The following is a 17,383-nucleotide window of genomic DNA, read 5'->3' on the forward strand; positions in this document are numbered from 1 at the left end:
TCAAGAACTCCCTTCTTCATAGGCGTCCCATTATTCACAGGATTCCTCTCAGAAGTGTACATGAACTGGTTATTAGCAACCATGTCAATGAGTTCTTGAGATTCTGCAGGCGTTTTCTTTAGGTGAATGGATCCACCTACAGAAGTATCCAATGACATCTTTGATAGCTCAGATAAACCATCATAGAATATATCCAGGATGGTCCATTCTGAAAGCATGTCAGAAGGACACTTTTTGGTCAGCTGCTTGTATCTTTCCCAAGCTTCATAGAGGGATTCACCTTCTTTCTGTCTGAAGGTTTGAACATCCACTCTAAGCTTGCTCAGCTTTTGAGGAGGAAAGAACTTGGCTAAGAAAGCCGTGACCAGCTTGTCCCAAGAGTTCAGGCTATCTCTGGGTTGAGAATTCAACCACACTCTAGCTCTGTCTCTTACAGCAAAAGGGAAAAGCATTAGCCTGTAGACTTCAGGATCTACTCCATTAGTCTTAACAGTATCACATATCTACAAGAATTCAGTTAAAAACTGAAAAGGATCTTCAGATGGAAGTCCATGAAACTTGCAGTTCTGCTGCATCAGAGAAACTAGCTGAGGTTTCAGCTCAAAGTTGTTTGCTCCAATGGCAGGAATGGAGATGCTTCTTCCATGTAAATTGGAATTAGGTGCAGTAAAGTCACCAAGCATTCTCCTTGCATTATTATTATTTTTGGCTTCCATCTCCTCTTCCTGTTCGAAAATTTCTGAAAGGTTCTCTCTAGATTGTTGTAATTTAGCTTCTCTTAGTTTCCTCTTCAGAGTCGTTTCAGGTTCTGGATCTGCTTCAACAAGAATATTCTTGTCCTTGCTCCTGCTCATATGACAAAGAAGAGGGCACAGAAATAATAATAATAATAATAATAATAATAATAATAATAATAATAATAATAATAATAATAATAATAGGGATCCTTTATACCACAGTATAGAAGTCCCTGTGTGAGTGGAAGAAAGGAAGAAGAAGAAATTCGAACACAGATGGAAGAGGGGGTTTGAATTTGGGTGAGATGAAGTGTTAGTAGATGAATAAATAAATAGAAGGAGATGAGAGAGAAGGAGAATTTTCGAAAATAATTTTTGAAAAAGAGTTAGTGATTTTCGAAAATAGTTTTTGAAAAAGGTTAGTAATTTTCTAAAATTAAAATAAAAAATTAAAATAATTAGTTAATTAAAAAAGAAATTTTGAAAAAGAGGGAAGATATTTTCGAAAATTAGAGAGAGAGAGAGTTAGTTAGGTAGTTTTGAAAAAGATAAGAAACAAACAAAAAGTTAGTTAGTTGGTTGAAACAAATTTTGAAAATCAATTTTTAAAAAGATAAGATGAGAAGTTAGAAAAGATATTTTAAAATCAAATTTTGAAAAAGATAAGATAAGAAGATATTTTTGAAAAGATATGATTGAAATTAGTTTTGAGAAAGATTTGATTTTTAAAATCACAATTAATGACTTGATTCACAAGAAATCACAAGATATGATTCTAGAACTCAAAGTTTGAATCTTTCTTAACAAGCAAGTAACAAACTTGAAATTTTTGAATCAAAACATTAATTGATGATGTTATTTTCGAAAATTATGATATAAAATGAAGAAAAAGATTTTTAAAAAAATATTTTTAAAATTTTCGAAAATAACTAAGAAATTTGAAAATTTGATTTGACTCATAGAAAACAACTAGATTTTAAAAATTTTTGAAAAAGTTAACTCAAATTTTCGAATTTTATGAGAGAAAAAGGGAAAGATATTTTTTTTTATTTTTGAATTTTTAATGAAGAGAGAGAAAAACACTAAAAATGCTCAATGCATGGAAATTTTAGATCAAAACAATGAATGCATGCAAGAATGCTATGAATGTCAAGATGAACACCAAGAACACTTTGAATGTCATGATGACCATCAAGACTTATTTTTGAAAATTTTTATATGCAAAGAAAATATGCAAGACACCAAACTTAGAAATCTTTCATGTTTAGACTCTATGGATGCAAGAATGCACATGTAAAACAAGAAAAGATGCAAAACAAGACAATATCAAGATCAAACAAGAAGACTTACCAAGAACAACTTGAAGATCATGAAGAACACTATGAATGCATGAATTTTCGAAAAATGCAAGATGAATATGCAATTGACACCAAACTTTCAACTTGACTCAAGACTCAAACAAGAAACATGAAATATTTTTTATTTTTATGATTTTATGATTTTTTTGTATTTTCTTTTAATTTTTTCGACAATCATTTTGAAAAAAGAAAAATAAGGATTCCAAAATTTTTAATATGAATTCCAAGAATCTTATGCTCTTTAGTCTAAAGCTCCAATCAAAGGGTCAGGCATGGATTAATAGCCAGCCAAGCTTTAGTAAAAATATGAGTGTAATTCATTCAATTTTAAGCCAAAACTTCTGTCCAAAAGAATTTAGACATGGTTTTATAGCCAGCATGCTTCAACATGCTTCATGAAACTCTAGAATTCATTCTTAAAAATTCTGAAGAAAAATATATTTTTGAAAATATTTTTATTTTTTTTCGAAAACAAAAGAAAAATTTTTGAAAGATTTTTGAAAACTTTTTGAAAACAAAATAAGAAGAAAATTACCTAATCTGAGCAACAGGATGAACCATCAGTTGTCCAAACTCGAACAATCCCCGGCAACGGCGCCAAAAACTTGGTGTTGTTGCCGGATCAAAATTTGGCACTGATGTTACCGGACCAAAAGCTTGCCGAAAATTCGAACAATCCCCTGCAACGGCGCCAAAAACTTGGTGCACGAAATTGTGATTTCTGGTAGTGGCTCCAAAAACTTGGTGCTCTAATCTCAATTCATAATTTGTCACAACTTCGATACAACTAACCAGCAAGTGCACTGGGTCGTCCAAGTAATAAACCTTACGTGAGTAAGGGTCGATCCCACGGCGATTGATGGTATGAAGCAAGCTATGGTCACCTTGTAAATCTCAGTCAGGCGGATAATAATTGAATATGGAGTTTTCAAAAATAATACTAATTAAACAGAAAATAGGGATAGAAATACTTATGTAATTCATTGGTGAGAATTTCAGATAAGCGTGTAGAGATGCTTTTGTTCCTCTGGATCTCTGCTTTCCCGCTGTCTTCATCTAATCAGTCTTACTCCTTTCCATGGCTGGCTTTATGCAAGGGCATCACCGTTGTCAATGGTTACATCCCCTCCTCTTGTGAAAATGGTCCAAATGCTCTGTCACAGCACGGCTAATCATCTGAGGTTCTCGATCATGCTGGAATAGGATTCACCCTCCTTTTGCGTCTGTCACAACGCCCAGCACTCGCGAGTTTGAAGCTCGTCACAGCCATTCAATCTCAGAATCCTACTCGGAATACCATAGACAAGGTTTAGACTCTCTGGATTCTCATGAATGCCGCCATCAATCTAGCTTACACCACGAAGATTCTGATTAAGAGATCTAAGAGATAATCATTCAATCGAAGGTAGAACGGAAGTGGTTGTCAGGCACGTGTTCATGGGAAATGATGATAATTGTCACGTTCATCACATTCAGGTTGAAGTGCGAATGAATATCTTAGAAGTGGAATAAGTTGAATTGAATAGAAAACAGTAGTACTTTGCATTAATCTTTGAGGAACAGCAGAGCTCCACACCTTAATCTATGGAGTGTAGAAACTCTACCGTTAAAAATACATAAGTGAAAGGTCCAGGCATGGTCGAGAGGCCAGCCCCCAAAACGTGATCACAGGATCAGAAATACAATCCAGGATGTCAAATACAAAAGTAAAAAGTCCTATTTATACTAAACTAGTTACTAGGGTTTACAGAAGTAAGTAGTTGATGCATAAATCCACTTCCGGGGCCCACTTGGTGTGTGCTTGGGCTGAGCTTGAATGTTACGCGTGCAGAGGCTCTTTCTGGAGTTGAACGCCAGGTTGTAACATATTTCTGGCGTTCAACTCTGGTTTGTGACTTGTTTCTGGCGTTTAACTCTAGACAGCAGCGTAGAACTGGCGTTCAACGCCCTTTTACGTCATCTAAACTCGTTCAAAGTATGGACTATTATACATTGCTGGAAAGCCCTAGATGTCTACTTTCCAACGCAATTGGAAGCGCGCCATTTTGAGTTTTGTAGCGCCAGAAAATCTACTTTGAGTGCAGGGAGGTCAGAATCCAACAGCATCAGCAGTCCTTCTTCAACCTCTGAATCTGATTTTTGCTCAAGTCCCTCAATTTCAGCCAGAAAATACCTGAAATCACAGAAAAACACACAAACTCATAGTAAAGTCCAGAAATGTGAATTTAACATAAAAACTAATGAAAACATCCCTAAAAGTAACTAGATTCTACTAAAAACATACTAAAAATAATGCCAAAAAGCGTATAAATTATCCGCTCATCATCAACCAAGAAGTAGAGGCATACAAGCAAGAGTTTATAAGAGTGACTCCAACCCAAGGACAATTTGAGTGGGTAACAATATCTTCCATGAGCTTTATAGGCCCATACCAATATGCTCTCTTGGAAATGGATCACCAACTTAAGGCGCTTCTTGGAGTGTTAAATGGTGAAGGAGTGGATTTTGGTTGTCAAAGGAATTCAATGCATAAAGGGTGCAAGGACCAATTGGGAGGATCACAAGATTCAAGTGGGTGCTTCAATGGTGCTTGGAGAGGTTGTTCATCCAAGGACACAAGTGAAAGTCAACAAGAGGATGATAAGAAACCATAGTGTGGGATTCGGGCATACAACTCTACAACCAACAATTTTGGATTCCAATTTCTTGCTTGAGGTTTCTTGAGAACTTAATGTACTTTGTTTGGGATCCCGGAGGATTTTTGAAGAGCAAGCATGGTTGGCAACTCAAGGATGGATGGAAGCACAAGCCTTCTTGATGTGAGCTCCAACCAAAGTCCAACTTGAAAACTTAAAACCAAAGTGTTAGGTGGGAGACACCCCACCATGGTAACAACCTTACATCTCTTCTCTCTTTTAGCTTTTGGTTATTAAATTGTGTCTCTTTAATTAGCTTAGTTTGATTGCATTCTAGGTTTAAATAAGTTATATTTTATGTTTGATCATGTGTTTTTAATGAATGATATGTTTTGGGATTGAAATCCCTTAATTGATATCATGGTTGGTGCCTTAGAGGCTTTAAAAATGATGCAGAAACAGAGTTCTATGCATGTGCATAGCGTTGTGCGTATGCACACTTCCCCTGTTTCTCCCCACCTGTGCGTACGCACACCCGTTGTAACACGCTCTGCCTGTAGCGCTCGCACCCTCTATGCACGCGCACCCCCACTACATTTTCATTCTGTGCGTTCGCACAAGCACCTGTGCGTGCGCACACATGGTCATTATGCTTTCTTGAAATAAAAAAAAAAGAAAAAGTTATGTGTGTACGCACAGCCCTGTGCGCACGCACACGTCTTGAGACCCTCTCTGCCAGCAGCGCTCGCACGTCTTGTGCATTTGAATGGCCCCAAATTTTTGCTAGTGTGCGTACGCACAATTCCCTGTGCGTATGCACAGGTCGCATTCTGGGCATTAATGAGAAAGGATGCCCTGTTCAGCCAGCAGTCTTCCTCTCTCTTCTCCTTGCTGCTGCTGCTCGTTCCCTCACCCAAGCCCATCCGTTCTGCCGGCGACCACCACGTCGCCGTCCGACCGCCTCCTGATAAACTCCTTTTTAGGGTTTATCTTATGTTAAATTTAGAGCATTTTATTAACCTTTTCTCACATTTATTCAATGAAATAGCATGGTTTTGTGATTCTCCCTTAAATTGTGCTTAAATGTGAAAACATGCTTTTAGACCTCTAATTTGATTATTTTGATTCACCTTTGATTCTACTAGATGCCTTGATTTTCTTGTTAAGTGATTTCAGGTAGAAAAGGCTAGGAATGGATCAAAGGAGTGAAGAGGAAAGCATGCAGAGTGGAGAACACATGAAAAAGCCAAATATTTGAGATGCATCATCCACGCGCACGCGCACTGTACGTGCACGCGTGCTGTACGTGTACGCGTCGGTGGCTGCACGTGATTTTTAAATAGAAAATGTGCCCAGCAAATTTTGAGAAGCTGTGGGGCCTAGTTTGCAACCAACTTTGGCGCCAAAGTGCTTTAAAGGACCAAGGATTGAAGGGAATTGACATCTTGGCACCATTTTAGACACATTAGGATAAAGATTAGTTTAGAGTGAGTTTTTAGAGAGAGAAGCCCTCTCTTCTCTCTAGGATTAGGATTAGGTTTAGGTCAATAATCTTAGATCTAGGTTTGATTCATGCTTTCATCTACTTCTACCTCTTAATTCTTTGTTGTTACATGTTCTTCTTCCACTCTTTTGTTGTAATTCCTTCTACTTTGTTTCTATACTTTGTTGTTGATCTACTCTTATTTCTTCTATTTTCTTTCTATTCAATTTGAGGTAATTCATGTCAATAATGTTCGTTTTTATTGTTGTTGTCAATTCCTTGCAATAATTGTTGTTAGATTTCATTCTTGTTGTCAATTTACTATGTTCTTCTTTCATACCTTCCAAGTGTTTGTCAAAATGCTTCAGAAGATGTTAGAGTAGAATTTTATGTTCTTAACTTGGGAAGGTAACTTAGGAATTCTTGAGTTGCTAATGTCCAAGTGATTGATAGTTGGTAACCATTGACTCTAGCTCTCATTAATTCAATTAGTGAATAGCTAGGACCTATGGACTTGGATTGATATAGCTCACTTGACTTTCTTCTACTTGTTAGAATATGATTTAATGGGATTGATCCTTACAATTATCATATTGTGGTTAGTGATAAGGATAGAGATTCTCGACCACCAAACCTTGCCAAGACCTTTTTGTCATTTGATTTCCTTTATCATCTACTTTTCTTATTTCCTAATCAAAACCCCAAAATATATATGTCCATGGCCAATAACAAGAATAGTACCCTGCAATTCCTTTGAGAGACGATTCGAGGTTTAAATACTTCGGTTATTAGGATTATTAGGGGTTTGTACTTGTGACAAACAAATTTTTGTATGAAAGGATTCCTTGTTGGTTTAGAGACTATACTTCGACGAGAATTCATTTGTAAAATTCTAAACACACAAAATTCCATTCATCAAAATGGCGCCGTTGCTGGGGATCTTGCAATTGCGTGCCTTATTATTGGTTATTGTATATATGTAGATATTGTGAATATTTTGTTTTTTTTTTTACTTCTTTGTTAGTTTTTAATAGCTTTAGAACTTAGTTAGTTTGTTTTTGTATCCACTATGAAGTCTTACCCTTTTGGCTATAAGTTTGGTTCTAATTGTGTTGTAGGAAATGTGAACCTCAATGACCACATGTCTCAAGGATGGAACCAACAAAGATGGGAGGAGCCTCAAGGAATTGATCACTCCTATTGGCAACAACCTCCAGATACTTACAGGTATAATTTCCATCCTAATGCATGTCAATGGCTATGGTGAATCTCTTTGTGACATCCAATTGCCACCATCCACTACAAAAAAAAAGGCCTATGGTCACGGTAAAAAATCGTGACTATAGCTAGTAAAAAGGGTAACCATAGATCTATGGTCACAGTTTTGGACCTATGGTCACGATTATTTACCGTGGCCTATTCTCTCGTGGCCATAGGTCTATGGTCACAGTTTTTTTATCTATGGTCACGGTTTCTATGGTCACGGTTTCAATTTTTAAAATCTGACACTTTAGGCCACGTTTTTTTACCGTGACCATAGGTTAATCTATGGTCACGCGTGAAAACCGTGACCATAGCCTCTATGGTCACCCCCTTAAAACTGTGACCATAGACTCTATGGTCACCCCTCCTTAAAACCGTGACCATAGCCTTATCTATGGTCACGGTTTTTACCGTGACCATAGCTCTATGGTCACCCCCCCTTAAAACCATGACCATAGCCTTATCTATGGTCACGGTTTTCACCGTGACTATAGCCTCTATGGTCAGCCCCTTTAAAACCGTGACCATAGCCTTATCTATGGTCACGGTTTTTACCATGACCATAGCCTCTATGGTCACCCTTCCTTAAAACCGTGACCATAGCCTTATCTATGGTCACAGTTTATCTATGGTCACAGTTTTCATCGTGACCATAGCCTCTATGGTCACCCCTCCTTAAAACCGTGACCATAGCCTTATCTATGGTCACAGTTTTCACCGTGACCATAACTCTATGGTCACCCCTCTTTAAACTGTGACCATAGCCTTATCTATGGTCACGGTTCACCGTGACCATAGCTTATCTATGGTCACCCTATTTAAAAAACCATGACCATAGCTTACTTTCTTTTATAAGATTTATTTTTTAAAAGCATAATCACATCCCAAATTTATGATAATCAAAAAATAAATCTAAAAATGAAAAACTCAAAAAATCTAAAGCATAAAATTTATATTATAAACTGGATATGTTTTTAGTCCAAACAACACATATAAAAATACAGTGTAATTTATTCATTACATGTAAAATACATAACACATCAAAATATATATATATATGAGACCCATATCATCCCCACTGTGCTTAGCACATCGCTCAACTAGCCTCAAAACAAAATTTGGCATCCCCAATGTGTTCAGCATATCCAATGCTTTCCTATGAGCACTCTGCAGAATCATTTAGTGTTAGCATTACTAGAAACGAAATCTAAAGCAACATTTTAAATTTAGCTTTTCACCAAAGAAGAGATAGAAGTTACACTTGTTCAAAACCAACTTATTAGTCACAAATGAAATCTGCAAGAAAATGAACTATTTCTTCAAAGAGTGCTATGTAAACAACAGTTTTGACATATAAAAACAAGCTCAGCTCAAAGGTTCAAGTGTTTCTAGTAACATTCGAGTGAAAACAATTTTTCAGAAAAAGCATTTCAGCAAGTTATTGCCCTATAAATAAGTGTTTAATTTCAGATGATAATGCATTGTGCAACATCATAGTGGATTACTGTACCATATAAAAAGATAGGGCATTCAATTGTCTTGTCCTGTTCAGTATGATAACCCTTGTAGACGACTTCTGCTCTACCAAAACCTGTCAAATTAAAATGAAGTATCAAGAGACAAACTAACATTTTGAAAAAGAAAGAAAATAATGAAAGGAAAATATTAAGAACAATAGTTGAAACATCCCAAAAATGAGAATTAATCAGTAAAGTATCACACTTTGACACAAAATAACAGAAACAACAAAGCAATTAATAACTATGCAGAACATGACCTATTCAAGTTAGCACTAGAACCTATGTGAAGCTTCACACCTCAGATTGTGTAACTGTTGTCTTGAAATGGTGTGTGAGTGAATTAAAAAATAATAAAACTAATTGAAAGCCCACATTTCAAGTGGCCGGTGTTTAGGCATGGAAGATAAGCAAAATTGGGAGTAGGTAAAGTGAAAAACGCTGAAAATGAGTGAAGAAAACAAAGAACTTTTAAGAGGAAATTATGAACCTGATCATCCTCGGGTTTGGTGTAAGAAGCCATAATAACGATGTATTTTTTTCTTTATTTCTGGAACCTTGGAATCAAATTGCAGAGATATTGCAATTTGTAAAGTGAATTTTGTGAAATAAATCCATAAATTGAGAAAGAAAAAAGAACCTGCAAATGATGGCAAGTATGAAGGTGAAGAATAATAATTCTGGTTCAAGAAAATGATTTATGACAAAGTATAATGGTGTTGTTTAACGAAGAGGCAAATATCTTTGGCAAATATCAACTAAATTAAGAACAAATCAAAAACAAATACAAGTAATAATTTGAAGTTTCAATAATCCTAAATTACTAATCAGAACAAGTAAAAAAAACAAGTAACAACTCAGAAAAAATACTATACAGAACAATAATCAACGACCCTAATATTCACAAGTTCTGAAAATTAAAAACAACATCCTTAATCAAAAGTTCTAATAATCAAAATCAACACTTTTACCCAACATCAGAAGTTCTCATTATCAAAATCTCTATTCCCTAATGAGAATATTAATTCATTATAATAACTAATTATTTACCTGAGAAGAGAAGAAGAGGATGACCGGAGAAGAGAGTTGAGAAGAGGTGGCGAGGCGGGATGGACAGCGGCAGCAGCGCGGCTCCTCCCTCTCTCACGCGCGTCTTTCACCCTCAAGCGCTGACGAAGAACCCAACAGCGACAACGAGCGACGGCCCGTGATGAGAGCGGCGACGAGCTGGGCGCGACGCCGGCACGCTCTTCTCCCTCTCCTTCCCTTCTTCTTCCCCCTCGAGCTCCCCCTGTTTCTCGTTTTCTTCCTTTTCTGAACGTGTGTGTGCGTTGTGTTCTGATTTAGGGATTGGGGAATTAGGATTTTATTTAGGAATTTTAGAGTTAGAGTTAAATATATACTAGCAATATAATAATTTTAGAAAATATTTGTGATAGAATAATAATTTAGAATTTAAATATAATATTGTAAGAATTATTTTTAGAATAGATAAAATTTCATTTATCAAAATATTATTAAGTTTAAATAATTATTTTTAATTTAAACTATAAAATAAATATACTAATTATATTTTATAAAATACGGTTAAATTTAAAATATCAATTACCTAAATTAAATTATATAATTTTTTATTATTTTTCTATTATAACTTTAATTTTAATTTATATAAAATAACTAATTAAAATAAAAGTTGTACATAAATATTAATTGACTTAAATCTAAAGTATTTATAAAAATTCATTTAATCATTTCTAATAAATTAATCTCTAACTTTAAGAACTCAATTTAATAAATAAACCAGAATTTATTCATAATAGAAATTTCTTAAATTTATTTATATAACACTTCCATTATTAAGTTATTAAATATTTTTTATGTTATTAAGTTTTAAATCTTTTTTAAATTTAAAATTAATAGTATTCAGTTTAATTTTTTATTTATAAAATTAAATTTAATATTTTTATATTTAAAATAAATCATATAAAATTATTATTAGTTTTTAATTATTAAAATTTTTAAAAGATAAAATATTTAAAATTATAAAAAATACATGAAAATCTTAATTAATTTAAACTCAAATGATTAAAACTGTTACCATAAAACCATTTAGGTCAACCCTAAAACCGTGACCATAGACCCTTTTAGGTCACCCTTTTGAAAAATCGTGACCATAGACACTTTTTGGTTATTGTAAAAAACCGTGATCATAGACCCTTTTAGGTCACCCTTTCTCAAAACCGTGACCATAAACTCCTTTCTGGTCACTGTAAAAAACCGTGACCATAGACACCTTTAGGTCACCCCCAAAACTGTGACCATAGACCCTTTTAGGTCACCCCCCAAAACCGTGATCATAGACACTTTTAGGTCACCCTTTTTGGAAAAACCGTGACCATAGCCCCCCTTTTTGGTCACTGTAAAAAACCGTGACCATAGACCCCTTTAGGTCACCCTTAAAACTGTGACCATAGACCCTTTTAGGCCACCCCCAAAACTGTGACCATATACCACTTTAGGCCACCCCCAAAACCGTGACTATAGACACTTTTAGGCCACCTCCAAAACCGTGACCATAGACCCCTTTAGGTCACCCCCAAAACCGTGACCATACACCCTTTTAAGTCACCCTTTTTTGAAAAACCGTGACCATAGCCCTTTTTTGGTCACTGTAAAAAACCGTGACCATAGACCTCTTTAGGCCACCCCCAAAACCGTGACCATAGACCCTTTTAGGCCACCCCCAAAAACCGTGACCATAGACCCCTTTAGGCCACCCCCCAAAACCGTGACCATAGACCCTTTTAAGTCACCCTTTTCTGAAAAACCGTGACCATAGACCCTTTTTGGTCATTGTAAAAAACCGTGACCATAGACCCCTTTAGGTCACCCCTCAAAACCGTGACCATAGACCCTTTTAAGCCACCATTTTTTAAAAAACCGTGACCATAGGTACTCTATGGTCACCCTTTCCAAAAAAAACCGTGACCATAGCTTTTTTTTTTGACACCTTAAAAACCGTGACCATAGAGGGTCTATGGTCACGGTTTTTTACCGTGACCAAAAAAACCGTGGCCATAGACCCAAAATATTGTAGTATCATATGCCTATAAATCCTATCCTCAACATGAACCTTAACCATTCTCACAAGCCTTTCCTTACCAAGTACCTTCCTATGATCCATGTCCATCATGTGACCAATCATCCAAAGTAGCATACTTTTGTGTTTTGTCCCTAAATTGATCTTAAATGTGAAAACATGCATTTTTATGCTTAAATTAAGTGATTTTGATTCCACTTTCATGCCATTCGATGCCGTGATATATTTTGTGAGTGATTTCAGGTCATTTTGGCAAGATTGGCTAGGCAAAAGTGGAAGAAAGCATGTACAAGGGAGAACACATGAAGAAAATAAGGAAAAGCACACATTGACAAGTGTGCGTGCGCACAAGTACCCGTGTGTACGCACAGGAAGGAATTTGTATGTGTGCGTGCGCACAACCCTCTGTGCGTATACACAGGTGGACTTTCAGCAAAGTGTGTGTACGCACACATCTGTCTGTATGCACAGGACCCTGCACGTGGTTTCATTAAGATGAAACACGTGCTGCGCGATTTTTGAGGGCTTTTGGCCCAATTTTGGAAGCTCCAATGCTGAATTGAAGTGCTATATGAAGGGGATATCAACACATATCAAGACATGAGATTTTATTAGGACTTTAGATTAGGTTTTATTAGGTAGTATTAGTTAGGAAGCTTCCATAGGAGTAGGAGTAGAGTAGAATGCTCTCTTAGGGTTTATCAATTTCCATTGTAGCATTTTATAGCAAGCATTGATCTTTGATTTTGCTTCTTTAAATGTAAGTACTCTCAATTTCATCTTTAATTATAGCACTTTTACTTTCATTTCCTTTGATTCAAGTTATTTTGTTCATAATTCCAATTTTGTGTTTCTTGAAGTTTTGATCAATGAATTTACTGCTTGATGTTTCCTTCATGTTTGATTTCTTGTTTCTGGTTGCTATTATGATAGTTGGTTATAGTTTTCCATTTTCCTTTGTAATATTCCATGTTTTTACTTTTATGCACACAAGGTGTTTGTGAAAATGCAAATCTTAGAATTTGAGTAGATTTTCACACCTTGGCTTGGGATTTGAGTTCCTAAGATACTAGACTCATAATGTCCGATATTTAGTGGTAATTCTTGGGTAGTTAGTTGACTCTTGTTTCCATTGACGCCAACTTTTTATCAACTAGTTTGGTAAGTTAGCTAGGACTTATGGATTAAGGTCAATTATGCTTGCTTGACTTACCCCTCGATGTTAGGGGTTAACTAGGCGAGATTGACTCATTATAATTATCATAGTTGTGGTTATGATGATGATAGGATTCCTTGGATTCTCTTATTCCCAAATCAAGGCCCTTTTGCATTTATAGCATTTTCACTAGTTTTGATCTTGTTTCCTTGTTAATAGCATTGATTGCAATTTTGATCATTCCTTAATTCTTTCATTTCTTAGTTCTTTTAATCTTTAGTTCTTTGATTTCAAAAACCCCTTTTCTTCTCCTAACAACCGAGGAAGTGACACTTCAATTGTATCCTAGGGAGAACGACCTGAGGTTGAAAGACTCTCGGTTTATGTTTTGTATTTGAAAAATCTAAACTTTGATTGATGGTCGATTGTCGGGGTGGGACTATACTTACAACGCTAATTCTATTTTGAGAGAAAAAAATTCCTAACCCACTTTAGGCCATCATCACCTCTCCGAAGCCTCATACAAAGATTCTCCCTCCAATTGTTTGAAGGTTTGTACCACAGTTTTGAGCCTGATAATTCTCTGAGGGGGGTAGAACTTGGACAAGAACTTATTAACCAAGTCATCCCAATTTGTGATGCTTTCCTTTGGGAAGGTTTCTAACCATTGAGTCACTTTGTCCCTTAAAGAGAAGGGAAATAGCAGTAGCTTATAGATGTCTGGGTGCACTCCATTAGTTTTGACAGTGTCACATATCCTTAGGAAGACAGGTAAGTGTTGATTTGGGTCCTCCGAAGCACTTCCTCCATATTAACAGTTATTCTAAACCAGAGTGATGAGCTGCGGTTTAAGCTCAAAATTGTTGGCATGTACATTAGTAGTGAGTATACTGCTCCCACAATTCCTAGGATTAGGGATGGTATAGGAGGCCATCACCTTCCTGGCAGGTCGGGTATTGTTGTTAGCCACTCCTTCCTCATGCATCTCATCCTCCATGACTTGATCCAAGTCCTCTTCTGAGTCTTCTTTCACTAACAACTCTCTTCCCTCTAGCTTCTCTTCTCAATCTTAGAAAAGTTCTCTCTGACTCAGAATCAAAGGAGGTTGATATTGCCATTCTCCCTCCTAGCATACACAACACAAAGACAGACCAAAAGCAAAATGATCACTCTATTGCTAGAGTGATGTTAAAGTTAGCTGACACAAAGTGTCAAATGGTTAGTGTGCTTTAAAGAAAACAAAGAAAAATGTTTAATCTAGAATATCACCCACTTAATCATTGTTAATCTAAATCAATCCCCAGCAACAGCGCAAAAAACTTGATGAGGAAAAATTTGCACTACACAAATTCCTTCGACAAGTGTACCGATTCGTCAAGAAATAACTCACTGTTGAGTGAGGTCGATCCTACATGGATTGATGGATTAAGCAACTTTAGTTAGGTGATTTATCTAGTCAAGTAAATAGTTGATTATTTTGGTGAAATTGAATTAACAGAATGTAAATTGCTGGAAATTAAAGTGCTGAAAGTAAATTGTGAATTGTAAATGGCAGAAACTTAAATGGCAAGAAAGTAAAGAACTGAAACTTAACTGGCAAGAAATTAAAAGAGCTAAAACTTAAATGATAAGAAAGTAAAAGCAAGAATGTAAATGACAATGAAAGGTAAATTGCATGAAATGTAAATGGGTTTTGGGAGCTCGGAATCAAAGATAACAAGAAACTCAAAGCAATTAAAATGAAAAATAACAATGGTGAGATTCATTAGGGATTAGAGATATCATAATCCGTCATGAATCAACGGATCTCAACTTCATTCTCAATCATATGAAGTAAATCTATGGCAGATTGTAATTAATTGAGTCCTAATTCCTTGGCAACCCAATTTCTCTAAATATAATCAATTTGTCAATTTCTTGATCTAATTGTTCATGAGAAGAGGTTAAGTTCAATTCTCTTATCTATAATCCACACAAGTTCTCAAGATCTTAACTCAAACCAGGAGTTTGTTAATCAAGAGAGTTGTGAGAGAAAGAGCTTAAAACTAATTTCTATGATTCCCCTTCCGAGGCTCACATAGAAATTCAAATGATCTAAACCCCCTTCTGGTAGTGATTAGATCTATTAAGCACGGAAGTTATCTCTTAGCCACAATAAGCGGATTGAGAAGAAGAAGAATTTCATTCATTCATTTGGATTACAATAGAGCTCCTCCACCTAATGATGTGGGGCTTAGTTCGTCATAGCTCTGGAAAACTTAAAGAGAAAAGAAAAGTACATGAAAGTAAAACTAAGTACATAAAGAAAATGATTCAGAGTTTCCCAATTAGGGTCCCTTTCTCCCAGTGTTTTTTTCTAAGTTCAAAACTCTTCCTATATATACAATCTTCAGCTCAGTCCTCAAGTACTTGGATGTGGGCTTTTGGCCTTAGTTGAAGCAAGTTAAGAGTGGCTATTTCTGAAGTTAATGCTGGCGTCAACTCACTAACGCTCTCATACTTGCATGAGTGCCCTTGGAACTGGCATTGGTACTAACGTTAACAGCCTTGCTAACGCAACAAGTCTTCTTCCATAGTGGCATTAACATGCTGTTAGTGCACTAACGGTGCCACTAACGTTACCTATAAACCCATTCTGGCGTTGCTACTCGCGTTAACACACTAATGGGGCCTGATAAACCCCAATTTTGTGGTTTATATTGTGTAGAATTTTGTCAATATTTTCCACACTTATTCATAGAAATTTCATGGTTTTGTGTTCTCTTCCTAATTTCGCTTCATGATGAAAAACAGGCTTCTTTTGCCTTAAAAATGCCATATTTTGATCCTCTTCTATTGCCATTAGATACCGTGATATGTTAGTTGAGTGTTTCATAGTTATAGGGCAATAATGGCCAAGAAGAGAGAAAGAAAGCATGCACAAGTGGAAGGAACATGAAGAATTGAGCTTTGGAGAATTGGCTGCGACGCGCACGCGTGGGTGCAAGAAGCTAGGGACAAGCACGAAAGTGACGCATTCACGTGGATTAGCGAAATTCCCATCGACGCGTATGCATGCCTGATGCGTACGCATGGATCGCGAAACTCAAGTAACGCGTACGCGTGACGCGCAGCACGTGACCTCAGTAACGAAATCGTGGCTGGTGATTTCTAAGGAGCTCCAGGCCCAAATTCAGCTGGATTCTACATGGAAAAGACATAGGAACTCTAGGGGGAGAGGGGGGATCATTCATTGTAAACTTTACACAAATTTTGGGTAGCTTTTGTTTCTCATGTTCTAGAGAGAGAAATACTTACTCTTCTCTAGATCTAGTTTGATTTGATCTTCCCTTGTTAAATTTTGAATTGGTTTTGTTAATTCTAGTTTTTAATTGTTCAATTTGAATTCTCTAGTATAATTTTGTTTAGATCTTGTGTTTGGATTTAGATGTTCTTGTTATTTTCCCATCTTCTTCTCATTTTATGACTCTTGTAGATCTTGAATTCCTATTAGTGCATTGATGATTTCTAAGATTAATAGTGTTGTTTGAGTTGTTTTCCATTGATAATTGTTAGTGGGTACTTGTAGTTTTCAATTAATTTGCAATTTGAATATGTCTTTTAGTAATGCATCCCATGTGTTTGATGAAATATTTTATTTGATTATGGAGTAGTTTTCTTTACTCTTGGCCTAGGCTAAGGGAATTGAGTAAGCTTGAGTCATTGAGTCTAATTGAGTTGGTGATTTGAGAACCCTAGTGGTAAAATTGATACCCATTGACACAAATCCACTACTAAGTCAATTAATAGTTGGATTGGGGCTTATGAGTTTAGATTGACCAAGCCATTTAACGTACTTCAAGCTTAGAAGTAGACATTGTACATACTTCAAGCATAGAGGTAGATTTAATGAGCTTGGTTCCTCATAATTGTCAAGATATGGTTATTAGACAAGGATAGTGAGTCCAATTCCCACGCCTAGCCAAGAGTGCCTTTTATTATTCATACTCAAAACCCAAAAATACCAATTGCTTGATTATTGTTATAGTTAGTTTAGTTATTTTCTTAAGTCCTAGAGTAGAAATAGATTACATGTTCTCTTGGTAGATTGAAATTGCTCATACTTAGTTTTAGTTACTTGATTTAGTTTCTTG

The 17,383-nt window shown here is 36.0% G+C and overlaps 1 protein-coding gene and 1 non-coding gene across 2 annotated transcripts; one reads left to right on the forward strand and one right to left on the reverse strand.

Annotated features, from left to right (window-relative positions):
• The first annotated feature begins 212 nt into the window (after positions 1-212).
• On the forward strand, positions 213-320 carry LOC148555554 (small nucleolar RNA R71). The gene has a single exon (XR_015888016.1). It is a non-coding gene; the product is annotated as a small nucleolar RNA R71 (small nucleolar RNA).
• Positions 321-8,494: 8,174 nt separating this feature from the next.
• Positions 8,495-9,517, reverse strand: LOC148555555 (membrin-11-like). The gene is made up of 3 exons (XM_088489951.1): positions 9,485-9,517; positions 8,988-9,068; positions 8,495-8,644 (listed from the first exon to the last, which is right to left on the reverse strand). The coding sequence occupies exons 1-3, from the start codon at positions 9,515-9,517 to the stop codon at positions 8,495-8,497; spliced, it is 264 nt and encodes an 87-aa protein (XP_088346077.1).
• Between the last annotated feature and the right edge of the window lie 7,866 nt (positions 9,518-17,383).

The sequence above is a fragment of the Arachis ipaensis genome, chromosome B6 (genome assembly GCF_059453495.1).
Source record: "Arachis ipaensis isolate K30076 ecotype BB chromosome B6, ASM5945349v1, whole genome shotgun sequence".
In the NCBI taxonomy this organism is placed as follows: domain Eukaryota; kingdom Viridiplantae; phylum Streptophyta; class Magnoliopsida; order Fabales; family Fabaceae; genus Arachis; species Arachis ipaensis.

Coding starts and splice junctions, on each gene's coding strand:
- LOC148555555 (XM_088489951.1), bottom strand. CDS start 9,517: ATGGCTTCTTACACCAAACCCGAGGATGATCAG. Junction 9,069..9,484: donor CCAAACCCGAGGATGATCAG/GTTCATAATTTC, acceptor TTAATTTGACAG/GTTTTGGTAGAGCAGAAGTC. Junction 8,645..8,987: donor ATGCCCTATCTTTTTATATG/GTACAGTAATCC, acceptor ATGATTCTGCAG/AGTGCTCATAGGAAAGCATT.